The sequence below is a fragment of the Salmo salar genome, chromosome 20 (genome assembly GCF_965601325.2).
Source record: "Salmo salar chromosome 20, fSalSal1, whole genome shotgun sequence".
In the NCBI taxonomy this organism is placed as follows: Eukaryota; Metazoa; Chordata; class Actinopteri; order Salmoniformes; family Salmonidae; genus Salmo; species Salmo salar.
The window spans coordinates 17,221,019-17,249,001 of record NC_138310.1 but is presented as its reverse complement, the minus strand read 5'-3'; the positions used below and the strand labels follow the sequence as shown (position 1 = coordinate 17,249,001).

Sequence of the window (27,983 nt, the reverse complement as noted above, 5' to 3'; positions counted from 1 at the left end):
CTATTCCATGTCAAAGCCCTGAGAGAGTGAGTGTTGTAATTTATGAGTGTCATAAAGGAGCTATCTATATAACCCTGGAGAAACAACAGGTTCACTGCTCACTGAGGGAAGACTGTGAGGGTGAGTGCACTGGCTCTTCCACTTGTGCATTTAGGGCACTATTTCAATGGAGCTAATGGAAGAAAGAATCGATAACACAACGTTTCAAATGCAACGTCATGTTGATTTAACGTGAATCTGTGTAACACTATATTGTTATAACTATTTTACTTTTTCCTCCTCTTTCCTGGTCTTCCTCAGATGAAGCTGTTCGTCTTGGTGGTCATTTCCCTGCTGCACCTGGGGCTCTCCTGTGCCCAGGATGCAGGCTCCCCTCCAGGCAGCCTGCTGGACATAGTGAGGAAGAGCTCACTGAGACAGAAGGGTAAATCATATACCCCTTTTATTCAATCAATCCCAGCGTTCAACCTCTTAGAAAGTAAAATAGAAAACATTCAGAAAGTCAGTTGTTTCAACACAACAGTAATGGGTGTATGTTGTGACAGTGGCCGTGTCCGAATACCCATACCAGCGTACTACATACTTAAACTGCATACTATGTACCTATCGTCACATACTATTTAGCATTAACTGTTTAGTAAAAAGTATGCAGTATGCCACGGCCTCAACGCAGTACTGGCTCCTGACTGGCTGAGTTGGTGGGGAGGGGCGGGGCGGGGCCATGTGCGGGTGGATTTAAAAAAAATTTAAATAAAAATGCAGCACATTAACCAGCCTGATAATAGCTAATTTCCATAGGAGCATGCAACAGAACAGTGTCCTGTCGGTTTGTTGTTTTTATGTAATAGTTTTTATTAAATCGTTTTTAATCATAGCTTAGGTTTGTATTGCTACTGGTTCTGCGAACCAGTCAGCCTTTATGGCTGGGATCGCAATTTTTTTGTCCCGGATTCCTGTTGAGTAGCAGCTGCTAGACATCATAAAAATGGAGCAGGGTAACACTAGCAGTACTAGCCCATTGGTGTTTTATCCATGGCTGGGCACAAATGCTTCAGGTGTGAGATGATTTCCACACAATCACAAGATGAAGATAAGGTGGAACTGGAAAATGGACAGGGATTTGTCTGCCCTAAATGCACCACCATCAAGCATCTTAGGGAAGAGATTCTCCGACTGTTAGCTCAGCTGCAAGGAAAAAGGACAACCTGCTTTCTATGTACACCGACCTTGCTGTAACCAAGGGCAAACCGAATATCAGTTTTAAATGCCTCCTGTAGCAAAGCTGTTGATGAGTCAGGTGTCGTTGATCTGTCCTAATCCAACGGACAGATGTTCAGCTCAACTGGGAGACTGGACACTCACAAGGCGTAGATCGGAGAGGCGGTCTGGCCACCCATCTATCCGAGAAGGTCTGATCCAGCTATCAAACAGCTTTTCCCCGCTTAAGACGGACATACCAGGCCCGGGGGTCATTACGGATCCTGGGTGTATACCAATAGCCGGCGGCCGCCCAGTGGCACCCTCCCCCATGGCCACCACAGTTCAGTAGGTTGTTTACCCATCGGATTCCATCACGACCACCATCATTGTGGGCAGCTCGGTGGCGAGAGATTTTGGCCTGCCTACAGTCTGTGGACCGACCAAGGTCCACTGTCACACAGGAGCCCGTGTCCATGACATGAACTCTCTCCTGCCTTCGGTTCTGGCCAACTACTCCAATATTGACACCATCGTCACTCACGTATATTTTAACGACAAACCATATGTTCAAATCAAAAGGCCTGGTTAACTTGACATCAATAATGCAGCCACATCCCGAGTCCCTGGTGCTGACACATTCACAAATCAAAAGGTGGTTTAGTATTTACTTTAAAAGCCCTGATGAAGGCCAAATATGACAAGAAGCACTTTTCAATTGGAGAACAGAAATCCACTTTGGGTAAAAACAAAAAAGATGTAGCCTACGATGCAATACTTGTGATCATATTAAGGAGAACAAAAACTACTTGTCCTACATTTGAACACCACCGCAGCAGCTTCGCTATTTGGCGTCTTCCCATTTAAGAAGCTTAATTTTGTTGTTTGGCTACTTGAAGAGAACTAGGGCCTATCACCCCCAGCCCACCTCTTCCAATGCATTATGGAAATGTGTGCATCAAATTCTACTAGATGAAGAGCCAAAAGGAGTAGGCCTATAACATCCTGACATTTAAACCATACTCGATTTAAAAAAAAAGTTCACATAGGCTACTATAAAATATCATTTTTTTCGCATACTGAGAATGTTTCATGCGCGATTGCGTTGTTTCCTGCTATTCGTTGATTTCAATAGCGCATCCCCATATCTCATTGATCAAAGCCAAAACGAGTATGACATGCGGGCATTTAAAGTATACTCGATTTTTCAAATGTTGCATACTATTAAACAAAAAAAATGTGCATACTTAAGGCCTACTATTTAGGACTAAAATATTGGTATTCTGACATGTCCAGTGTATTCTTTGTCTTCCAGTGTCCCTGTTAAACCCAGTGCTGGAAGGAAAGGTCCCCCCACTGTCCAGTAATGGTCCCATCCAGGGTCCAAAGAACCCGCCTGAGTTTGAGGACCAACAGAAGCCTGCTCCATTCATGTTTGGGGACAATGTCAACCTGCAGTGGCTGAGCTGGAACGGTTCTCTCCCCACCGCAGCTATGGGCATCTACAATGGCTACACCGAACGCACCGACTACATCTGCAAATACAACTGCGAAGCCGGCTTCTACACTCCTAGCAAGGGCCCGTACTGCCAATACCCCTATGGTGAGAGAGAGTACAAAGCCTCAGAGTTTGAGATCCTGGCCAACAGAGACAACTTTGAGTTTGTTGAGTGGAAGGAGGACTCATATGGCTCGGTGCCCAAACACTCAGTTAGAACGTGCTCTGGAGTGGGCATCTACGTTGGGAAGAACAAGTATGGCTTGGGGAAGGTGGTCCCTCAGTTCGAGGCTTTCTTCTTGCCCTGGGAGGGCGATGAGTACTGGTACAAGAGCTACCAGGTCCTGGCCATCAACAGAGACGCCTACACCCAGCATATCTCCCACGTCAAGTATGGCATTGATGAGGTGGAAATGTTCCACTATCCCCCTGAGACCATGCGCCTCTCTGGCGTCACCAACAACGAGTGCCAGACGGTAGTGAAGACGGTGACCATCTCCAAGACGTCAGAGGTGGAGAGCACCTGGAACATCGGACGCACCACCATGCTGGGCATCACCGCCGGCATCACAGCCAAGATCCCCCTGATCGGCTCCGCAGGGGTTGAGTTCAGTGGGGAGAAGACCCTGCAGTTCAACAGGGGCACCACCATGGTGGAAGCCCTCAGCCACTCTGTGTCTGTGGAGCTCAAGGTGCCACCCAACCACTCCTGTAGCGTGCGCATGGAGGGCCGCAAGATCACCGCAGACATCCCCTTCACAGCCAGGCTGAGCCGTACATACCGCAACGGAGAGACCCAGTGGACCTCCATCTCTGGGGTGTACGATGGCATTCAGATCGGCGAGATCCGGGCCGTGGTGGACCGCTGTGAGCCTGTCGTAGACGCCAAACCCTGTCCTTAAGACTGATCTCATCCAAACTAACTCATTACTATAAACCTAATAAGTCTATCTACACTCATAAGTGTACAGTATATGTTCCAATGTATATGGTCCGGATTTCCTGTAACTTCCAAGGCTATACCAACACTGATTAATGTGATGTAAATTTTGCACAAGTATTGTACAGTTTGTGGTTCCTGACCAAGTGTAAACTACAATGCAATGGCAAAACTGACTCCTGTGATTCTTCTGTTCTAAAGCTTTTTCACAATTTATGTTTGAGAAAGGAAATGACAGCAAATACACACACGTGCCTTTATCTGTTTCATAACTTTGCCTCCATTACAATTACTATAATGGAGCAGCAGAGGGCAGCAACAGCTAATGGATTTTGGAGAGCAGGAGTAGTAGACAGCTGGCCCAAGATGAAAGTTGGGATCAGATTACACAACGTGTGTGTGTGCGTGCGTGTGTGTGTGCGTGCTTGCTTGCCCGCGTCCTTGCGTGGACATCTGTGTGTGTGTGTGTGTGTGTGTGTGTGTGTGTGTGTGTGTGTGTGTGTGTGTGTGTGTGTGTGTGTGTGTGTGTGTGTGTGTGTGTGTGTGTGTTTGTGTGCATGTCCTCTCCACAGTGTCAATAAGCACTTACTGCTTACTGCAACTATACACCTGTCTAAGAAAAGAGGTGTATCATGGTTCTACATGAAAGCTGTGTACTCAGCTGCGCCCCATCCCAGAGTTGCTGTTGACAGATATTGACAGCTATACAAGTGCTTTCTTGGAGATGGTCTGTACAGTAGAGAAGACCATGATGTGGTTGATGTGGCGGCCAGTCAGGAGTGGACCTGCAGCCTCCTCCCTCCACTGTGACTGCACTTACCAGTGGGATGAATAAAATATGTCTCATGCCCTCTGTTCTCCCTCTCTCTCATGGCTGAGATGAAATGCTCCAGTAATTTTCCTTCATGTGGAATAATGGCCAAGGTGTGCTCTGTATCACTCTGAATCCTCTCCCCTTATCGATTGCGTCAGGGCTGGGTCTGGTGTCTGTAGCCGTTGGAATGGGAATGATGCTTGGACTCAGATGTGAGCTGCTTGTATGATGTAATGTTACCACAGTAACTCAGAACTATAGATTTTAGATTATTCCAGAAAATAGGACACTCTCAATCCTGAAACGTATGCTTTTTAAAATCTTCTATAAAAACAAAACACCAGAATGTAGATACGAGAATTGTTATGGCATTGACTTGATCTAACACTGTTTTTGTTTGTTTGTTGTGAAAGCCCATCCGCTAGTACAGTGGGGTCTGATAGGCTTAGCCCTCAAAGGCGCTAAAAGGCTCCAGTATGGGTGAGTGAACAGTTCCGCTGGGTGGCCAGATATTTGTGTGCATGGTGGCAGGGACAAGGCAGAGGGCTTCTTCAAACTTTACATTTCTGTATAACTTATGTTAGACATGTTAGTTTTAATGAGATCCTAACAGTATCCCTGAATGATCCAAGTGCCCATGGCATTCCTTTAGCTTGAAGTATTGCAAGGATGAAGTTTGTGTGTGTTGATTGTTTGTGTAGTCGGTAGGATCACAGCTGTGTAACCAGAAAGCAAACTGCACACTGAACACCAGCCTTTGTGTCCCGCTAAATACACACACACACGAATGTGCACAAACACACATACACACACATGCACATGTGCGGCACCTCAGAGGAGGAAGGGAGGACTATCCTCCTCAGTGAATTTCATAAACATAGAAATAGTGAAACATTAATAAAGATTTGATAAAACTATGCTAGATGTCACCAAATAATGTATGAAAACACACTGTTTTGCAGTGAAGGTCTGGAGCATCCTCAGCAGCACTCTGTAGAGTAGCACCATAGTGTAGACGGAGGACAGTTAGCTTCTGTCCTCCTCTGGGTACATTGACTTCAATATATGGTTTTCACCCCCTTCCATAGACTTACAGAGTAAGTTTGACAACTTCCGGTGGACGTCCTCCAACCTATCAGAGCTCTTGCAGCATGAACTGACACGCTGTCCACTCAATCAAAGGATCAGAGATAGAATCTAGTACTGAAAGCATAAGCTACAGCTAGCTAGCACTGCAGTGCATTAAATGTGGTGAGGAGTTGACTCAAAAAGAGAAAAAAACGATAGTTGAACAGTTTGGAACAAATGCATTTCTTCCGAAATTAAGAAGAGAGAGAGAGATTGATATATTTACTTGGTTGTATTTTTTTTTTTACTTTCACTTAACTAGTGAATGCAGCCAGCTAGCTAGTTTAGCCTACTTAACACCCGCCTCAAACACAGCGGGATGCTATGTGAGCAAGCTGAATTTGTCCAATATCAACTCTCATTTAAAACAGTTGGACTAATGACTACACCCTAGATTAGCTGGATGCAGGCACGGGTGTGCAAGACGGTATTGAATGTGTCACTGTCTGTCACCTTGATTACTTAAAATTATCTTGACCTGTGCACCTACGTTGTAAGCTTTCATTCATAGGCTAGGTTGAAGCAACCTCATGATGGGTACGGGGAAATTTTGAGTATAGTGTAGTAGCCTAAACCTACAGATGTTACATTGAGCTGGGTGAATGAAATATGAATGACAGTCATCCAATATGCTGCAATAGACATAAGGCAGTTCATAAATTGTTTTATCATCCTCTCTCATCTTAAACGGCACCGACATGCACAGAAACACACACACAAGCTGTTTCCTGGGCCAACAGCTTCATAATCAAATCCACAAACAAGTAACTTCACTGAGACTAAATATTGCGTCTCGCTGCAACAAAGTCTGTGACCTGAAATGATCTGTTACGTTTTGATCCTTACAGAATCTTACATGAATTAAACCATGAAATGCTGCATCTGAATTGTTCTCTGCTCGCCAGTGGTGCAGCTGGATATCTTCAAGAGAGAGGTGGCATCTGTGCCCGCTACGGCTACAGCCAGGGATCGGCAAAAATGGCAAAATACAATTACAAAATACAGATACAAAATAGCATAAAGATCATGTATTTTGTAATGTATTGTATTTTGTAATGTATTTCATTAAAATACATTAATTTTGTATTTTATTATACAAAAATACATTTGTATTTAGCTAGCCCGAACAGCAACAACGGTTACAAAAGCATTTTTTTGCAATGACTGTGAAATGTTGTTTATCTACCATAGATGAGTAATTCACTCTGGATAAGAGTGTCTGCTAAAAGAACAAAATGTAAATGTATCTATGAAAATGAACATACCAAAATGAACCGCAAAGCACACTGGGTATTATTATTATTGGCCTTGCTTTGGGGCGGAGCTCATTAGAACAATACTCAGCATGCTTTGCAATTTTTCATATTTACATTTGTCATTTAGCAGACACTCTTATCCAGACCGACATACAATTAGTGCATTCATCTTAAGATAGCTAGATGAGCCAACAACACATCACAATCGAATCAAGTACATTTCCCTCAATAAAGTATTTATCAACATTTTTACATATACATTTATATTTAGTTCATTTAGCAGATGCTCTTTTAACAACAGTGCTATCAGACTTCTGATACAAATGCAGGGTGAAAGGGGTCCACAAAATGTGAATCACTATAAAAAAAAATTGTATAAGAAAAGCATTTTGAAAATACAAAATACAGTATTTAGAAATACAAAATACATTGCAGTGTAGTTCAGCCCAGTGTAATTCAAATGACCAAATTCGTATTTCAAATACTTGTAATATAAGTACTGCCCATCTCTGGCTACAGCACATCCCAGTGAGTACACACAAGTGGTCACTGTCACACAGCAGAAACTAAGCTGCCTTGTTTCCCATTAAATATGCATTGACTTTGTCTTTCAGCACATTGGCATTTCAAGGCCTCAATGTTTCCTGGTAACCTCCATCAGAGCTGTGTGTGTGTGTGTGTGTGTGTGTGTGTGTGTGTGTGTGTGTGTGTGTGTGTGTGTGTGTGTGTGTGTGTGTGTGTGTGTGTGTGTGTGTGTGTGTGTGTGTGTGTGTGTGTGTGGGGGGCTACTGTACATGCATGTGAATGTGTGCGTGACGCATGAGTGTGTGTGATAGTTGCAGATCTAAACCATGAGCCTCATCATCTCAGATAAGCAATACAACTCTAATGAACTTTCTCTGCCACCTCTCTTCCCACTCCCCAGCTCAGGCAAGTAACGAATGCTGACCTGTCCTCCCTTTGAGCCAGTTCAGCCCACACTCCCCATGCCATCTGATTCATCTGCTCCCTCTCTCTTGATGCCTTTGTTTGTGTCGGAGGAAATGTTAATCTATCTGAGGAAAATGCTAATGTCATGAATGCATATGAATGAGTTTATCATTGGCGTAAGGAGTAAGGACAGTGGAGCCAGAGAGTGATGTCATAGAGACACTCTAAGGGGGTGTCAGGAGGACATGTGTCTGAGCCTGCTGGACAGAATTATCGTCTAACAACAGCTGCAGCATAACTTACCACTGTACTCCAATAGTAGCGTAACAATAACTAACATACTAGGAATGCTTTGATTCGTGGATAATACGGTCCACCATTTTGAAAGTCCAAGTTGAACCCACCCCTGACTATAACGACATAATATAAGTACACAATGAAGCATAGTATGGTGTATGTAAGTCACAGAATGCATGTTATTGGTGCTGAGATGTATGTAGTGGTAATTGTGTACTACAGGCCAGGTGCTCTTAAGCGCTGTATACTTTAATAGCCTTCCAGTTCCTCTCCTCCAACGAGAAGTTCCTCCTGGGATGCTTTCCCATGCGCTTCAATGGATACGGGCCTGAATTCTTTGAAAAGCCTCTTCTCAAAGTAGGGGTCGCAGAACAGCTCGTAAGAGTACAACATCAAAACGGAAACATTTTGATTCATTATTTATCTCCTGTTGGTTCCTAGTTATGTGCTCTGAGTGGGTTTGGGGAGTTTGTAATCAGTTGGGACATGGATGGTCTGGGAGATTAACTGAAGTGATGTAGCTTGGATTCACAAGCTGTACTGGTGTTTGTGTTTGAGAAAAGTACTTTTTTTGTAGTTTTTTTTACATATAAAGCATGCATTTCCTCCATTTCTGAGTAACTGCTCCAGTTATGTCATAGATCATACAGTGAATAACTACAACCAACATACACACTGTATTCAGTGCTGCTTTCTTATTATGTATACTCAAAGCAAGTGAGGGTCAAATGTCAGCATTCTGCTCTGAGTAATGTTCTCCAGGGGAATTCAGGTGGAAGTCAGAGACAGCACACTTGCGGTGTTGAATTTACTCCAGTCAGTGCATTGAAACTCTTGACCCAAAACAGAAAACCATGTTGAGTGGTTCCAAAAGATATAGATCTAGCAAATTACTGGAAACAAATAAAAAGAGAGGAAAAACACCCTGAACCGCAAAGACAGGTGGAAGACAGGTTCTTACTTTGTTTTGTCTACAGGTGAGGGTGTTTTTCTAATGTCCGGGAGCTGAAAGATGTTTGAATGAATCCAGACTCTGAACCCTCATACCCAGACCCATTGGTGACGCATGGAGAGGGCGCTAAGTGGTAACCTCTCGTGCATTCTGACATCAGAGACAGTAACTCGAGGCTAACTCTATATATTTTATAAACATTGGGGTTTGGGGTTTTGGGGGCAGCTATGAGGTCTGGTATTTCCTTGCCCACAGCACTTTTGGCGATTTCAACTAAAGCCTTTTACACCCACAAAACTGAAACCTTCACACTAAAGTCACTGTCTAGCCAGGAGCCTGACCTTTAGTGGACTACCACCTATACCCCTGAAGTTAACAAAAATATAATAAAGACACACAAGTATGTGGACACCCCTTTAAATTAGTGGATTCGGCTATTTCAGCCACACCCGTTGCTGATAGGTGTATAAAATAGAGCACACAGCCATGCAATATCCATAGACAAACATTGTCAGGAAGATGGCCTTACTGAAGAGCTCAGTGACTTTGAACGTGGCACCGTCATAGGGTGTCACCTTTCCAACAAGTCAGTTCATCAAATTTCTGTCCTGCTAGAGCTGCCCTGGTCAACTGTAAGTGCTGATATTGTGAAGTGAAACGTCTAGGAGCAACAACGCCTCAGAAGCGAAGTGGTAGGCCACACACGCTCACAGAACGGGACCACCAACTTCTGAAGTGCGTAGAGTGTAAAAAAGATTGGCTGTCCTTGGCTGCAACACTCACCACCGAGTTTCAAACTGCCTCTGGAAGCAAAGTCAGCACAAGAACTGCTCGTCGGGAGCTTCATGAAACGGGTTTCCATGGCCGAACAGCCGCACACAAGCCTAAGATCACCATGCGCAATGCCAAGCGTCGGTTGGAATGGTGTAAATCTCGCCGCCATTGGACTCAGTGGAAATGCGTTGTCTGGAGTGAGGAATCACGCTTCACCATCTGGCAGTCCGACGGACTAATCTGGGTTTGGTGGATGCCAGGAGAACGCTACCTGCTCCAAAGCATCGCACCAACTGTAAAGTTTGGTGGAGGAGGAATTATGGTCTAGGGATGTTTTTCATGGTTCTGGCTAGGCCCCTTAATTTCAGTGAAGGGAAATCTTAAGGCTACAGCATATAGTGCCTTCGGAAAATATTCAGACCCCTTGACTTTTTTCACATTTTGTTATGTTACAGTCTTATTCTAAAATTGATTAAATCTGTTTTTTTCCCATCATCAACTACACACAATACCCCATAATGACAAAGCAAAAACTGTTTTTTGAGTTTTTTGCTAATTTATAAAAATACAAAATAAATGAAATATCACATTTCCGTAAGTTTTCAGACCCATTACTCAGTACTTTGTTGAAGCACTTTGGTGCTACAAGTTTGGCACACCTGTATTTTGGGAGTTTCTCCCATTCTTCATTCAGAGCCTTGTCCCAAAGCCACTCCTGCATTGTCTTGGCTGTGTGCTTAGGGTTGTCCTATTGGAAGGTGAACCTTCACCTCAGTCTGAGGTCCTGAGCGCTCTGGAGTAGGTTTTCATCAAGGATCTCTCTGTACTTTGCTCCGTTCATCTTTCCCTCGATCCAGTCCCTGCCACTGAAGAACATCCCCACAGCATGATGCTGCCAAGTTTCCTCCAGACGTGACGCTTTGCATTCAGGCCAAAGAGTTCAATCTTGGTTTCATCAGACCAGAGAATCTTATTTATCTTGGTCTGAGAGTATTAGGTGCCTTTTGGCAAAGTCCTAGCGGGCTGTCATTTGCCTTTTACTGAGGAGTGGCTTCCATCTGGCCACTGTACCATAAATGCCTGATTGCTGGAGTGCTGCAGAGATGGTTGTCCTTCTGGAAGGTTCTCCCATCTCCACAGAGGAACTCTAGAGTTTTGTCAGAGTGACCATTGGGTTCTTCGTCAGCTCCCTGACCAAGGCCCTCCTCCGCCGATTGCTCAGTTTGGCCGGGTGGCCAGCTTTAGGAAGTCTTAGTGGTTCCAAACTTCTTCCATTTAAGAATGATGGATCTGTGCCTCGACACAGTCCTGTCTCGGAGCTCTACGGACAATTCCTTCGACCTCATGGTTGGTTTTTGCTCTGACATGCACTGTCAACTGTGGGACCTTAAATAGACAGGTGTGTGCCTTTCCAAATCATGTCCAATCAATTGAATTTATCACAGGTGGACTCCAATCAAGCTGTAGAAACATCTCAAGGATGATCAATGGAAACAGGATGCACCTGAGCTCAATTTCGAGTCTCGTAGCAAAGAGTCTGAATACTTATGTAAATAAGGTATTTCTGTTTTTTATTTGTAATACTTTTGCAAAAAATCTAAAAACCTGTTTTCACTTTGTCATTATGGGGTATTGTGTGTAGATTGCTGAGGTTTTTTTTAATCCATTTTTGAATAAGGCTGCAACATAACAAAATGTGGAAAAAGTCATGGGGTCTGAATACTTTCCGAAGGCACTGTACAATGACATTCTAGACGATTCTGTGATTCCAACTTTGTGGCAACAGTTTGGGGAAGGCCCTTTCCTGTTTCAGCGTGACAATGCTTCTGTGCACAAAGCGAGGTCCATACCGAAATGGTTTGTCAAGATCGTTGTGGAAGAACTTGACTGGCTTGCACAGAGCCCTGACCTCAACCCCATCGAACACCTTTGGGATGATTTGGAACGTCAACTGTGAGCCAGGCCTAATTGCCCAACATCAGTGCCCGACCTCACTAATGCTCTTGTGGCTGAATGGAAGCAAGTCCCTGCAGCAATGTTCCAACATCTAGTGGAAAGACTTCCCAGAAGAGTGGAGGCTGTTACTGCAGCAAAGGGGGGACCAACTCCATATTAATGCCCATGATTTTGGAAAGAGGTGTTGGATGTGCCGGTGTCCACATACTTTTGGTCATGTAGTGTATCCAAGAGCTTCCAACAAGCAGTGTTGGGGAAGCACTCTGAAAATATAGTTTACCAAGCTACAATTACTTCACACTGGAAGAAGTTAAGCTACACTAAACCGACCCTTAAGAAAAATATAGTTTACTTTTCTAAAGTTACATTGAAAAAGTAGTTCACTACATTCAAACTACTAAGTGATGCATTATCGTATCTCATCTGATATTTCAAAGACTACAAATTATAAGACAGATCCCTCTGGAGTCAGATGTTACCATAATGTGTAATTTAGCCTATTAAACACACGTTTCAAGTGAGAATTAGGCAGGTCGGATCCCGAAAAATAAAGGAAATTCTTCCCTACTTCACACATATCTTTGCTTTTTGCAAAAAAAGTAGTATGTAGTTCCAGTAGTTAGCTACACTGCTAAATGGCAAAAAAAATTGTAATTAACTACTGAAAACACTACCAAGATTTGATTTTAGTTCAACTATCACCAAGCTACTGCAAATATGTTGTTAAATGACTAGTTGACTACATGTAGTTCACTACTCCCCAACATGGCCAAGAGGTCACTGAACTTCTCATATTGAACCTTTTACACTACTAGTTGTATGGATCTGTATCGTTTCAATCAATCAGGGAAATGGACATTGCAAACAAACAATGAAACATGTGTTCCCCAATTCTATACATCAATATGCCAGTACACTCTACCCAGACAGGTTTCAGATAGGAGTACATGACTAAGGCCAATTGGTCTGGTTGCTCATGCGATGTGACCTCTATAAAGACCTATAAGTTCATTGTAGGTTGGGAAACTGGCAAACAAAGGAGTCAACCACAGCAACCCTTCTTCTCAATAACTCTTTGGCTTCTGCGTCTCTAGTCTGAACTCTGTGAAGAACTCCCTCAAACTTGCCTCGTACCTCGTGCGTGGGTTATCTGGATGTGAATCTTTCCCAAAACTGCAGTTCATTAGAGCCTGCCTTGGGCTTGTTAGTCAAAATCTGATTGGGCAAAGCTGGAGCTGGATGCCACAAGCAAGAGGACTCATCTTGTCAGCCTTGTTATTTTGGCATTAACAAACTGCAATGTGTGCTGAAGAACTGTCAGTAACTATCATCATAACTGTGAAATGCAGCGTTGTCCATATGCCAAAAGTAATTGGTTATAAACATAGGACTATTTCTACCCCAATCTTATTCGGACAGTCACGGTACACTACCAAAATTCACAAACGATCCTTAACATTCAAATGACTTCTGACTGGTTGATGTTTGAGATAGACTCCTCAGCAGCTGTATCAATCTGTATATCTGCCAGTCGCAGGAGCTCCTCTCGTTCAGTCATTCAGTATGAGTGATCTGATGGGATGGGCAGTGCCCAGAGGGAAGTTTTATGGGCCCCGGGTGTCCATAGACTCAGCACTGCAGCACTACAAATCAATACCAGCAGCAGGGAGATAGTGTAGGGTTCTGTCAAGCCCATATCGAGCTCCGTTTTTTGTATGGCTATCTCTTATGATGGATTCTGCATAAATGGTTATTGCTATAATTATGGAAAATAAGCCTCAAGTGCAGCAGAAGAGTTACACAAGGAGGTAATGTAGTGGAGCTGCAGGAGCATCCTGCTTGCAGCTGTGTTTGTAGGCTACTGTACTGCAGTGGAGGCTGGTGGGAGGAGCTGTAGGAGGATGGGCTCATTATAATGGCTGGAATGGAATCAATGGAACGGAGTCTATCATGTGGTTTCCATGTGATGTTTGATGTGTTTGATACCGTTCTATTATTTCCATTCCAGCCGTTACAATGAGCCCATCCTCCTACGGCTCCTCCCACCAGCCTCCACTGCTGTAGTGTTGCAAGCCCGCTGTTGCGCTTGAGGTCTCTTGTATAAGGAGTCAGACATGCTTTGGGTTTAAAATCATGTTCTCCGTATCCCTCTGAATGAGTCCATGCGTGTACAACACATCAGTTCTTCGGAACAGGGGACTTGTCAGAATGAGAGACACAGGATGCGCAATAACAGTTGGTGGGTATCATTATGCCAGGCCACATTAAACATTCACCAGCTTGTTCATGCCTTTGTGTCTTTTTCTCAGTTCTAGTCAGTTAGGTAAGTCATGCATACATCTGAGCTTTGGAATGACACAAACCCAGATGGAGGGATCTTTTTTGAACCTCACATTTTCATAGACAGCAAAGAAAGAAAATCAGAAGGAAACATTCTAGTCAGAGAAAAGAGTAATGGAGAAATAGTGAACCAATATGATGGATTTTATTGAACAATTTAAACAGTTCTACCAACCCTCGAAAAAAGGCATTTATAAGTCAAAATGGTCAAATCGACTTTGTATAGAGATTACATTTATTATAAGCACGCCACAAGCAATTCCAAAGACTCATGTTTCAGATGAGTGAACATCCATTGAAACCTATACTGTGAATCGATTCAATTCAGAGGATACAAAGGGTTAGTTAGTGCACCACATATTAAACAGGGTTGGTATCTGTGGACTGGACTGAATAAGTGTCCGTACCCTAATGTACGACATTACCGATTGAATCAATGCTAAGTAGATGACAACACTGGATCCATGTTTGTTGTATTGAACTGTGAACAGCACAGCCAACGTTATCGGACATGCAATCAAATGAAAGGGGGGGAGGGAGGGGTATGGGGTGGATAGAGCCCAGGCAGACGCCAGAGCAGGGAGGGATATTGGCAAGTACACACAGATGAGGTGGAGAGGATTAAAGAAGGGAAAGAAAGTCAAGTAAGCAGCAGGAGACTGTAGTTTATTTCTTTGCAGTTGAGTTTCAATTCAATAAGGCAGGAGCAGAAAAGCATTCCTTCACTAGAAATTGCTGAGAACTTCTGAACACAGGATGTATACTTGCCCGGAACCCTGCCTCAAAGAAGTGTTTTATTTGTTTATTTAGACATGGACCATGTTCACCTGATTTTTGTATCTGCAGTCCCTGCAGGCCTACGATGTTCTATCATATTGCTGAAACCAAAGCATCAGACACTATATACAGTTATACATACCATGTGGTGGGGATACATCTCCAAAACACTTGTATCCCAGTAAACAGGGGACATCCTAGGGATGTTCAGGGACATTCCCATTAGGTCCCTTCAAGGTTTTCAGCGAGACGTTATTCATAGAACATTCAATGACCACAAGTGGACATATCATGATGGTCCCAAGGGAACGTTCTCTGGAGGACCTTTATGAGGTTACCTGTAAGTTCCCAGGACGTCACTGAGGACAATGTCAGAACCTTTTTAGGATGATATACGGACTTTCGCTTTACAAGTCCTTAGGACATCGCATGATAGGGTGGCAGGTAGCCTAGAGGTTAAAGCATTGGGCCAGTAACTGAAAGGTTGCTTGTTTGAATACCTAAGCCGACAAGTGGGAAAATCTGTCTATGTGCCCTTGAGCAAGGCACTTAAACCCTATTTGCTCCAGTGGTGCTGTACTACAATGGCTGACCCTGTAAAACAACACATTTCACTGCACCCATCCGATGTGTGACAATAAAACACACACACAGTTCCCTGTAAGTTCCCAGGACGTTGTCTCATGGTCCCTTGGAGGTTTTTGTCCCAGGTGTCCCAAATTTTAAGGTAAGTGGTATGCTGGTCAGCTAAAATAGTCCAAAAATCTTCAATCAATTACATTTGACATGATCACTTAGCACTGACTTTTCAATATGACCCAACCTGGGATTTGAACTCCCAAACTCTGGATTTGGGGTAAGCTGATCATTCTGCTGCACCACAAAGTCTGTAGAATTCTGGAAGTCCCTACACATACATTACCTATAATACATCTCTGCACTTAGAAAAATAGTGCCATCTGCACTGCTATATTTCTTTGCGACCATTAGGAACAAGCTAGGTGCTAGACCAAAACCTCCAGGCGACCATGACACAACGTCCCAAGAACCAGGAACTAGACCAAAACCTCCAGGCGACCATGACACAACGTCCCAAGAACCAGGAACTAGACAAAACCTCCAGGCGACCATGACACAACGTCCCAAGAACCAGGAACTAGACAAAACCTTCAGGGGACCATGACACAACGTCCCAAGAATGTACTAAAAACGTCCCCGGGACAAACTGGGAACTAGACAACACCTCCAGGGGACCATGACACAACGTCCTGACGACTTTAGACAACCATTTTGTGACTTTCCGGGATGTCCTAACAACTCATTTTTGTTTGCAGAGATGTTGTGACATTATGGTTCAGGTTATTTGAGCGTGTTCAGGCCATCTTACACTGATCATAGTCAATATACAGTACACCACCAGTGCTTCATGGGCTCCTGATGGGGTGATGGGGATAACGCAAGCAAACCTGAATGGAAGAGGAACCAGAAAAGGACAACCATCATCACACCACATCTCTACTCATAAATATTACATGTCCTTGTCTGTACAATACAGTGGAATCTCAGCCTCCTTTAACATCTAAATAATTCATGCAATAAAATCTGTTTTTTTTTACTTCCCTCAAACTATCTTCTTTTCTTGGCCATTCTCAAAGTGGTAGCAGTGGGGAACAAGACTGCAGGGCCAGGCAAAGTGCTGGGAGAGAGTAGAGGTGAAGGGGAGTGTGTGTGTGTGTGTGTGTGTGTGTGTGTGTGTGTGTGTGTGTGTGTGTGTGTGTGTGTGTGTGTGTGTGTGTGTGTGTGTGTGTGTGTGTGTGTGTGTGTGTGTGTGTGTGTGTGTGTGTGTGTGTGCCTGCGTGCGTGTGCGAGATAGAGAGAGAGAGAGAGAGAGAGAGAGAGAGAGAGAGAGAGAGAAAGGTTGTTAGATAATAGGTAAATGTTAGATAATACTTCTGGAAACTAAGTCCACGATTCTGACTAAGTGCTACTCCCAGCTGACAGTTTGATTCTTTGCATAGTCCATATCAGACTCATTGACGGCAATGTTTGATGATTTCTCTACTACTGAGATCAGAAGTTCAAGCTCAAATCATGACAGATATTTAAGGGTTTCTATGAAAATTGTTAGTGCTAAACTGATATGATAAGGGATTCAGCATTTCTATTCTATCTTTTTTGTAAATGTTGTATTTCCTTCTGAAGAAATACCATCACATTGTAATCAGTAGGTCCGATCCCACACAGCTCATCCAGTGGTCCGAATAACTGTCAACTCTTGGCAATTCTTCAAGGAAACCGACCAAGGATGCTTTAATCAATTACATCCTACTCCATATCGCTGTGTGGCAACTGGAAAGAACGATGACCCTGTAGCTGCACAGTTATTCTATCATGAAAGTCAACTGTATGCCCTTTAGTAAAAGTGCGTCAATGAAAAACAACGCACCGCTGCTTTGCCGCATGGCCACATTTCGTCAGATCAGCAGAGGAAACTAATGCGCGCGTGGTCCGATGTCCTGCTAAGGTGCAATACATAGGGGACGGCACAGGACCACGCACGCGGAAAAGATAATACATTTCATGGTATCCGCTGTGCAATCAGCAACCTTTTTTCTCTTTTTGGGTCGTCATCTTTATTTATTTTTAGCAGTTTATTTAAAACATTTTAGTAATGTGTTTTGCATCATTAGTGCCATTCTTCAGCGTTCCCCTATCAAATGTCCCTGATAAAATTGCGCGGTAAGGAGAAAATGTACTTGGGAGCGCGGGAAATAATTCAGTTGCGCATAACCATTCTTGCATAAGCATCCAAATAAACAGGGCAACTTGTAGGCCTACTTCAGTTATCTTTCAATATTGCTTGCAAGCACCCATCTCTTCAACCCTTGCAAATGAAGACATATGGCGATAAACCTGGGAAATTGTAATGGGAATTTCCTAATGTTTGGTATCTTTTAGATTCGACTCGTTCTTCCCAAGGAAATAAGTGCTTTACCACAGAAGATCCACAGGGATAGTCTAGCTTATGAGAGGTCCATTCCTCTCTGTTGAAACTCTATCAATCACCTTCAGGCGCAGCTGCCTTTGAGCGTCACGTGGCTGCCACACGGATGCCCAGAACCGGTGTTGCAGGAGCCGTAGGCGCCGGAGAAGCAACATGGGACGATTCAAATACTTATAGAGGTAAGATTATAGCCTGCGTGTGAGTATTTTATTCATGAAGTAGTTTGATTGGTCTAGTGTCTTTGTTTTAACAAAATTAATTGACCGTCTTGCTTGTGCTCATGGAGTTGGCTAAGCGTGGCTAATTTGGGCATATTATAAAAACCTTTGCTTTTTGCAATTGGTTTATTGTATATTGAGAAAAGTTTGTGTTTCATTGTTCTTTCATATTCTGGTGATTATGGCCTTTTTAACTAACTGTACGTGGACTAAGGGATATCTTTCAGACAGAAGTTTGGATCATGAAACTGGATAGATAAAGAGATCCGATGAGACAGAGATAGAAAGTGAAACGTGTCATGAGAGTGAAAGAGACTATCATGATCATTTAATACGACATGTATTTTATCAATCCAGTTCACTGGTCGCGTGCTCTGGGCACTGAGCGGCTGTCCATGGTGCTGATATGCTCTCCATGCAGCCGTGCGGTTAAAACCTAAAGCAACTCTGTGCAGACTTGTAGATTGGCTGAAGTGCGTAGCCTGTGGGGGATATTTTTCACTCGTGGCCCGGATATGCATCTCTGTCTTGGACCAAGCGATTATTTAATGTTATAGCCTATATCTGTAATGTGCTGTGGAGGTTTTAGCAATTTTGTTATCAATGGTTCAACACTGCAATTATTTATTGTGGTTAGATGCCTTGTACAAATCTGTTAAACAAATAAATAATTGAACTTTCTCCAACGAAATAGCATTTTGTCAGTCTTAGGGAAACGTTCATGGTTAGTTGATGATAGAATACCAAGTCTAAAAGCCTGTCCATTGACTTAGAGAGTCGGTTGAATGTCTTTAGAGTCTCTAGAGGTCATGTCAGAGATTGTTCTCAGAAATATCTATTTCAATAGATTCCAATCTGAGAGCCATGGTCAATACAATAATGCCAGCTCTACTGTGAAAGTAATTGTGTGTTCTACAGTGTGGATCATGATTACCTTTTGAGTCTTGGCCGCATGTCTTTGGCCAGTGATTTGTGTTTGATGGTGAATCTATGGGTGAAAAATGACTCCCTACGCTCAGGGACACTGATGTCCATGCCAGGTCGTCATGAGAACAGAATGCAATATGTTGGGTTGATTCTGGACCCTGGGGCTGATGAGGTGCTTAGGTCTGAGAGACGTGGCAAGCTGAGCTGCCACACTCAGGGAGGATAGGAGAAGTAATGGTCTGAGCGTTTGTGGTGGCCACCATTTTCCTTATCTGTCACAAGATATCTTCAGCTCGGTTAGCCATTTTTCTGTTCGAGAATACAGTATCTGTGTGGTCATCGCGAGAAATTGTGTAGCTCTACATACAAGCTAGTCTTTCATAGCTATTCAGATGAGATACCAGCTGAGTTTGACTATCAAACCTATCACATATCACTTCTAACTGCTTTAGAAGTGACCATTCCATTAACGTTTGCTTGAGCAGGGGACACTCAATAGAACAGTCCAGACATCTACAGAATCAAGCATCTTCAACTGTGGTCCATAACTACTTTGGTCTGATGAAATTTTCTACAATATTCCTGATTATTATTGTGTGAGTGGTTGTTTTGGGCTTTGATTGCTTTTATTTAGTAAGAGGTGAGAATCAGGTGGAAAACGAGCGTCTTATTGAAATTCACATGGGAGCCTTTCTCTGTCTCTGCCTTAGTGTTGAGGCTATTTCTGGGTTTGATGTCATTTCTGCTGTGTAACTCCCATGCATTATTCCATGATGGTCCCAATAACACGTTCCAAGAACCTTTCCCACAGTATCTAACAGTATCAGCAGTAGGGAAAGCAAACTAAGATGGACTCAGGATATCAGGAGGATATGATTTAATTTAAGAATCATACAACTGTGTGTATTTATAGTATATGCCACAGTTCTTTTACCATGTCTCTGCGTAAACCATTGGATTTGAGCTTGATTTTCTCTCTAAAACTAGTAAATCGATGGCTTTTCAATATCCCCTCTAATGTACATACTGTATTTCCGTGAAATAGCTTAAAGCACTCATGCGGTCTTTTCAATTTAATTTTTAAATCATCACTGTATCTCTAATACATCACTGTGGGTTTATTTCATGAAAATAACTTAAAACATATTTTTTATCATTTATTTCCCTGAGCCTCCTTTTGCCTTTTGTAATGCTCAGTGTGATCGTTCAGGCGTGTTGATGTACATTTAAATATATTAACATAAACAGCCTTGATTGGTGGATAGGATCTTCTAGACTCTAGAGCCAACCCCATTTACCCCTTCAAAGTAGGACACATATGCAAATAAAACATGACTGGTCATTGGTCAGAATAATCAGATCAGATTGTGATGTCATGCTGTGGGCCAAAACTCCATCCCACCTGAACAGGCTGAAATTCCAGGTGTTTTTTTCCCCCAAAAGGTTCTTACACTAAAATGGCAATATCACCATTTTGACTCTTTAAGTTGACCAGATGATCTGAAGGAATGTGCAATTACTGCACTATGCCCAGTCCTTTGATTCAAAGAGTGGAAGTGATCACTAAAAGCAGCAGCATCAGATTCCCAATGAGGGCTGTTGGCAAGGATACAAATCTACAGTACATAACTGACAGATGATGTAAGTTTAAGCACCGCACCCCCTTTCAATCTATCTCTCCTCCTATCCTCTTCTCCTGCAGAGTGTTGATGGAGAGGATTTCGAATGTCAGCCGGGACAGTGGTTATCTGTGGTGGAATTCTAGCTACAGTCATCTTACTGACTATCGTTGCAGTACTGTGCTACTGTAGGTTGCAGGTAGGTTATAGTTTTGTCTAACTTAGCTATGATAAGTGCATGTATGCTCAGGGTTTACGGCGTCCAGCTTGTTCACTCTTTCATATGTTTCTCTCTGCAGTATTATTGCTGTAAGAGGGAGGAGCCAGAGAGGGAGGAGGAGGAGCAACCGGACCTCACCACCATGTCCTCTCTCCCCACACCAGTACACACGGCTGGGGACCTCGACGTGATGACCACGCCCCCCTCCGAGCCTAACGGGCCCGCCTTTGTCTACACTCCGCCCCTGGTCCGCAAACCAGTGACACGCTCCCATACATTCTGCCCCTCCTGCACGCCTTACTCCCTGCCCTTCTACATGCAGCACCCCTCCGAGAGGCTGCGTAACGGCGGCGGGCGCATCAGCTACAGGACTGTGCAGCAGCAGGAGCTGGACCTGCCCATGGACCTGGCCAGCTTCAACCACAAGCTCAACCTTATCCGCTCTGTCACCATGAGGGAGGTGGTCACCCACAGCCACAGTGTCAGCACTGACGTGTAGCCCCCTGGTGGCTGGGAGGACCAATGTCAGGGACCTGACCTGGCTGGAGGGAATTTGATTTAACTCTTACATAGTGTAGATATTTTCCACCTCACCAAATCGATGGGTACGTTCACACACTCACACGATGTAAAGAGTTTTTTTGGGGGTCTCACGTGTAACTATATGGACACCTAGTCCTGAATTCACCTTTTTTTTCTCTCACGTCGTGCTTTCACTTCACAGGTTAATTTGTCAGTACGTTGATGGCAATGTGTCAATCTGCTCGTCTTTCTTTAGAGAATTATGATTCAGACAGCAAGAACACAGCAAGGACATGGTGTGTGTGTGTGTGTAGGTGTGTGTGTTTGTGTGTGGGGAAGCACATGAACAGTATTTTAAAAAGGGCTTAATATCAAACAGGATCTGTGATTGTGAGGGAGACATTTTTTCTCAAGAGAAGCTTAAGCTGGCAGAACAGGGCCGCTGGAAAACGTGTGGCGAGCTGGCATTTGCACCAGCATTTTTTAATCAGATGTGGCAGGGCTCCACAACTTTGGATTTAGTTTACAAAAAAATATTGACGAGAAATATTGACGAGGCAAAGTGCAGTTTTTTTTGACCGATTTGCCTCATGCTTTGTCAACTCGCTCACAATTTTTCTGTCCTTCACATCGCGGTGCTGCTGCAGTGTCTTGACAAAAAAAGATGAACGGAAATCACAGGTCGCGCTGACCTGGCACACCTTCAGCTGAGTTGCCAACAACCGGATGCACCCAGTTTTCGGGGATACAGCTAACTCAACCTAGCTTCCTTTTCTGCTGAAAACTGGAGCGCCGCTCAGGCATTTCTTTTACACCTGCTACATTAGGTTAGGCCAGGCACAAAGCTCAAGGCACGCTTCACTTTCCTCAGTATTTAATTAGCAAATGTTACAACATATCATTCCCAACAGACACAAGCAAAAAGTCTTTACATAAATGTTGTAGCAGCCTACACCTGAACATTAGCAATCTGACATGCTGTATTGCATGGAAACGAGACGATTCTTCAGTCTGATCAACTGTAGGCTACTAACAACAGCAGCTGCAAACAGTCTACTACACCCTGTCCCTCTAGTCTAGCTCAACCTGCCGGCAAATTGTGCTATTATTCCTTTTACTTAATTTGTCCTCCATTCAGGCTGCAAGGGCGTTGATTGCCTCCTTAACAAGCTTTAATGGTGAGCCGCCTGAAGGAAAAAAAAACAGGAAAAATATATACGTACTGCCTCAATAAAAGGGAAACACTCTTTTCACGCCTCTTCAATAACGAATTGATGTTTTCCTAGTAGGTTAGGAGAACATACACAGCAGGTTAGGAGAATTACCATAGAAAGTTATGAGACTGAGATAAAGGTTAGGAAAAGGGTTAGCGTAAATTCTCTCCTATCCTGCTATGACAATCACTTTGTATCGAAGGAGCGTGGAAAGTGTGTCCCCTTAACCTCCTCGAGTCAATTTCCACGGCAAAATTGTAATTAGCATAATATCAAAATCCCCATCAAAATCCGTCTGTTAAAGCTAGATAGATTTGTTTGGATGCTTTGGATGCGTTTCAATCCACCACATTCGCCGATGTCGCCCTTCCGCATCTGCGGTGAAAGGTGGCAGAGCTACAGCAATGTTTGGTGTTTGACCATGAGACATCCCGAAAATTGGTCTTCTCACGAAAACGTCTTTAGGGGTTTGGCCTACACAATAATATGACCCCTTCTTGTTTTGCTCTAGGACGAACACAAGCCTCGCATGAAGGTACCCCAGTACAAGTTTAAAAAATGAATGGAAGTATATATGGAAGTAGTTTAGTGCCTAAAATCTGGGGTTAAATATAGTTTCCTGATCTTTCTTATATCTCTCAGATATACTTCAGAACAAACTTTCTTTAGATTTTTTGGGGACTATCTGTTGTTCCATGCAGTGAATCTGTTTCTATAAGCTAATAGCAGTAAGGCCAAATTCAATGTTTCATCAAATATTCTTTTTAATATATATTTTGGATACCTTAAGAGGTCTTAAAATTCTAAATCAAATAGCTAAATGATCATTGGTATGGCCGTATTAAAACAACTCCATATGCTAGCTTAATAACCCTCCACCCTGTTAATAAAACACAATTTTCCACCACCATGCTAGTGGCTGATGCTACTTCCTGATGTTCAGCCAATCAGGTTGCAACAGTCGGTTGTGTACCCCTGGCTGAACGCTGTGTACAACATCAGGAAGTAGCATTAGCCATTCGAAAATGTTTTATTAAGGCAGTACATATTTTCCCCATATTTTCTTTTTTGCCGGCTCGGCATTAAAGCTAGTTAACGAGGAAACTGACGCCTTTGCAGCCTGAAAAAATAGGTTTTATGTACGAGCCAATGGCCATGGGACACAAGTGTATAGCCGGCTGAATACATTCCTGTGGGACGCAGATGACAAACGACGTACAAGGAATAATAACGCCATCTGCCAGCCGGTTGGTCTACCTCTGGCCGGGGTAAACGAAGTGGAAACGTTCTGTATTTATTGCTCCATTCGTTTGTGTTAGGAGAACATGTGAACGGGATCATATTTGGTTTATATTCAAACTTGGGCTGCCTAGACCTTTTCTATCCAAAATGATTAACCGGAATTAATAAATAAAAACAACAGCTGACATAGGTTGTGAGTTAAATGTTGTATTAGGCCTCCAGTTGCAGAGGGCAGGCCTCCACAATGCAAACTTGCATAAAGCAAGCTAAGCCCTGTGAGTTCTATTATCCAATCATATTGCTGTATCTATGTCTGTGTAGAGAAAAACCCTGTTAGTCTAGCTTTAAAATATAACTCATATGAACAGGTTGCTGCAGTTTGACAGGGTTTTCATCCTCCCCATGGTCAGGTTCTTTTTCTCCTGTTATTAAAAACATGTGACCTGATTAGCAAAACGCTGCTCTCATCATAGCCCATATTAAAGCTTTTTTTTTTTTTACAACTGATGAATCATGTCATGTCATACCATATAAGGTCCAGAGTTTTACCTCGTTAGGTTACCAGATCAGGAAAAACTACGGGCCCCAGGAAAAAAAGAATCACCCCACCACTCTGGGACCTCTGGGACCTCCGAGGCATAGTAATAACTGTGTATGTTGTGTGATATCTGTCCTGTCCATTTTCTTGGGGTTTGTGTATAGGTGATGACACATAAGGTACTGTAAGCTGCTAAAATAAGGACAGAACCCTAATATCTTAGTCTCATTAGCCTGACTCTCAAATCCTCTGAAGTGTTTCTGTTTCCGTTTTGAGTGTCCTCTCAATATATTCTTAATAGAGAGGAAACACAACTATTTTAAGAGCTCATTTGGTTCAAACTTAAAGGGAAAATATGTTTAAATATATATTTGAAGTGATTTTCATGTAGCTCATTGTCAAGTCATATACTTCAAGTCCCACAATGAAGTTAGTGTGTGTCAGTTGAGTTGGTTGCTCCAGTAATGTGTGCACTGTGTACTTGGCAAGTATGGGTTGCCAAACCCTTTTTGTTTTCCCCCCAAAAATGTAACATGGCATGTCTTGTTTGATTTAACAGTGTTTTGTCTTCTTGATGTAAAGGATATTTGTGTTTTATTTCAGCAGTAAATGTGAGAGGGAGAGCCCTATACAGAAACCAGCAGGTGGCATCAGGTCCTGGTACATGCATTTCCCATCAACTACTATGGATGAACCATATGAGGAATACAGCGTTTTACATTGTACAAATAGCGTCAACAATAAACAGATAGAACAATTTGTGCATGTTTTTTTGTATGCTGAACACAACAAATCAATCGAAGAAACAGCTATAATTTACAGTTTTTAATCGAAATACAGGTAAATACATTGAGGATTTCAGTTAACAACAGTACAAAAGCTCAATGATTACTTCTTTGTACAAAGAGGTATCAGTTACACAAAAACAGTACACTTAGATATATATTGTAAAAAATGAGACACATACTCTTCAATGTAATTCAACCTTTTCAAGTGTCAAGAATATTTCAGTCCATGAATGGGATTACTGTATGGCCATACCATATGCCTTTAGTCTTAACCTCTAAATTCACTCTCTCATTCACACTTAACTACCTGGCATTTAGTAACGTCATGAAGTATATGCCATGACTGATAAAATCATGTGTGATGAGCAATAAATAAATTGTATGTTCTGCAAAAAATAGCAGTATGGGCCCAATAATAACAACTAAAATGGGGCAGTTACATTGTATTGTACTATTTCTCATATCATAGTTAAGGATAACACTCAGAATGAACACCTTTCCTGTGCCACACACTCATTTAAAAGATTGTTCAATAATATTCATAGTCAATATTTATCTTAAATTCAGACTAGACATGCAGTATAGTCAACCAGGAAATAATTTCATATATCTTTCCACATCAGTGTGGACCCTTCTCTTAATAGGTTGTTCATATTTGGAGTAATGACAGCGAGGGTTTACGAGATTTCTGGGGTAGGATTCTCTCTTCAAAAAGACACAAATAGACACACCAGTTCACTCTTCGCTCTCTCATCTATCCCCCTTGACTCTTAGTACTTCAGGGTGGCATTCTTTGCATGACATCCTCTCTGAAAGAAAGGTAGGTGGTTGTGGTTACGACTGAAGCCTTTATCATATTCTACTGTTCCTTCTCATTTGGATCAGGCCCTTCAGATATACTGTAGCCTACTGGGTGGTAGTAGAGTAAACTACTGGGGGGTTAGTAGTAGTAGAGTAACCTATTGGAGGGTGGGGGTAGTAGAGTAAACTACTGGGGGGTTAGTAGTAGTAGAGTAACCTATTGGAGGGTGGGGGTAGTAGAGTAAACTACTGGGGGGTTAGTAGTAGTAGAGTAACCTATTGGAGGGTGGGGGTAGTAGAGTAAACTACTGGGGGGTTAGTAGTAGTAGAGTAACCTATTGGAGGGTGGGGGTAGTAGAGTAAACTACTGGGGGGTTAGCAGTAGTAGAGTAACCTATTGGGGGGGGGGGGGGTAGTGTTAGAGTAACCTACTGGAGGGTAATAGAGTAACCTATTGGGGGGGTAGTAGTAGAGTAACCTATTGGGGGGTTAGTAGTAGAGTAACCTATTGGGGGGGTAGTAGAGTAACCTATTTGGGGGGGTAGTAGTAGTAGAGTAACCTACTTGGGGGGGTAGTAGAGTAACCTATTGGGGAGGTAGTAGAGTAACCTATTGAGGGGGTAGTAGTAGTAGAGTAACCTACTTGGGGGGGTAGTGGTAGAGTAACCTACTGGAGGGTAATAGAGTAACCTATTGGGGGGGTAGTAGAGTAACCTATTGGGGGGGTGGTAGTAGAGTAACCTATTGGGGGGGTAGTAGTAGAGTAACCTATTGGGGGGGTAGTAGTAGAGTAACCTACTGAGGGGGTAGTAGTAGAGTAACCTACTGGGGGGGTAGTAGAGTAACCTATTGGGGGGGTAGTAGTAGAGTAACCTATTGGGGGGGTAGTAGAGTAACCTATTGGGGGGGGTAGTAGAGTAACCTATTGCGGGGGTAGTAGAGTAAACTACTGGGGGGGTAGTAGTAGAGTAACCTATTGAGGGGGTAGTAGTAGAGTAACCTATTGGGGGGGTAGTAGAGTAACCTATTGGGGGGGGGGGGTAGTAGTAGAGTAACCTATTGGGGGGGTAGTAGAGTAACCTATTGGGGGGGTAGTAGTAGAGTAACCTATTGGGGGGGTAGTAGTAGAGTAACCTATTGGGGGGGTAGTAGAGTAACCTATTGGGGGGGGGGGGGTAGTAGTAGAGTAACCTACTTGGGGGGGTAGTAGAGTAACCTATTGGGGAGGTAGTAGAGTAACCTATTGAGGGGGTAGTAGTAGTAGAGTAACCTACTTGGGGGGGTAGTGGTAGAGTAACCTACTGGAGGGTAATAGAGTAACCTATTGGGGGGGTAGTAGAGTAACCTATTGGGGGGGTGGTAGTAGAGTAACCTATTGGGGGGGTAGTAGTAGAGTAACCTATTGGGGGGGTAGTAGTAGAGTAACCTACTGAGGGGGTAGTAGTAGAGTAACCTACTGGGGGGGTAGTAGAGTAACCTATTGGGGGGGTAGTAGTAGAGTAACCTATTGGGGGGGTAGTAGAGTAACCTATTGGGGGGGGTAGTAGAGTAACCTATTGCGGGGGTAGTAGAGTAAACTACTGGGGGGGTAGTAGTAGAGTAACCTATTGAGGGGGTAGTAGTAGAGTAACCTATTGGGGGGGTAGTAGAGTAACCTATTGGGGGGGGGGGGGGTAGTAGTAGAGTAACCTATTGGGGGGGTAGTAGAGTAACCTATTGGGGGGGTAGTAGTAGAGTAACCTATTGGGGGGGTAGTAGTAGAGTAACCTATTGGGGGGGTAGTAGAGTAACCTATTGGGGGGGGGGGTAGTAGTAGAGTAACCTATTGGGGGTAGTAGTAGAGTAACCTATTGGGGGGGGGGTAGTAGTAGAGTAACCTATTGGGGGGGTAGTAGTAGAGTAACCTACTCGGGGGGTGGTAGTAGAGTAACCTATTGAGGGGTTAGTAGAGTAACCTATTGGGGGGGTAGTAGAGTAACCTATTGGGGGGGTAGTAGTAGAGTAACCTATTGGGGGGGTAGTAGAGTAACC

The 27,983-nt window shown here is 43.3% G+C and overlaps 2 protein-coding genes and 1 long non-coding RNA gene across 3 annotated transcripts in view; all 3 read left to right on the top strand.

Annotated features, from left to right (window-relative positions):
- Window positions 1-27,983, top strand: part of LOC145862392 (uncharacterized) — a 386,091-nt gene that overhangs the window by 274,853 nt on the left and 83,255 nt on the right. The window lies entirely within an intron of this gene.
- On the top strand, window positions 20-3,807 carry LOC106580260 (natterin-3). The gene is made up of 3 exons (XM_014161080.3): window positions 20-120; window positions 301-424; window positions 2,513-3,807. The coding sequence occupies exons 2-3, from the start codon at window positions 301-303 to the stop codon at window positions 3,595-3,597; spliced, it is 1,209 nt and encodes a 402-aa protein (XP_014016555.1). The 5' UTR covers window positions 20-120; the 3' UTR covers window positions 3,598-3,807.
- LOC106580026 (protein FAM163B) lies at window positions 20,734-25,093 on the top strand. Its single transcript, XM_014160581.3, has 2 exons — window positions 20,734-20,826; window positions 20,927-25,093. The coding sequence occupies exons 1-2, from the start codon at window positions 20,734-20,736 to the stop codon at window positions 21,344-21,346; spliced, it is 513 nt and encodes a 170-aa protein (XP_014016056.1). The 3' UTR covers window positions 21,347-25,093.

Coding starts and splice junctions, on each gene's coding strand:
- LOC106580260 (XM_014161080.3), top strand. CDS start 301: ATGAAGCTGTTCGTCTTGGTGGTCATTTCCCTGCTGCACCTGGGGCTC. Junction 425..2,512: donor GAGCTCACTGAGACAGAAGG/GTAAATCATATA, acceptor TTTGTCTTCCAG/TGTCCCTGTTAAACCCAGTG.
- LOC106580026 (XM_014160581.3), top strand. CDS start 20,734: ATGTCAGCCGGGACAGTGGTTATCTGTGGTGGAATTCTAGCTACAGTC. Junction 20,827..20,926: donor TGTGCTACTGTAGGTTGCAG/GTAGGTTATAGT, acceptor TTCTCTCTGCAG/TATTATTGCTGTAAGAGGGA.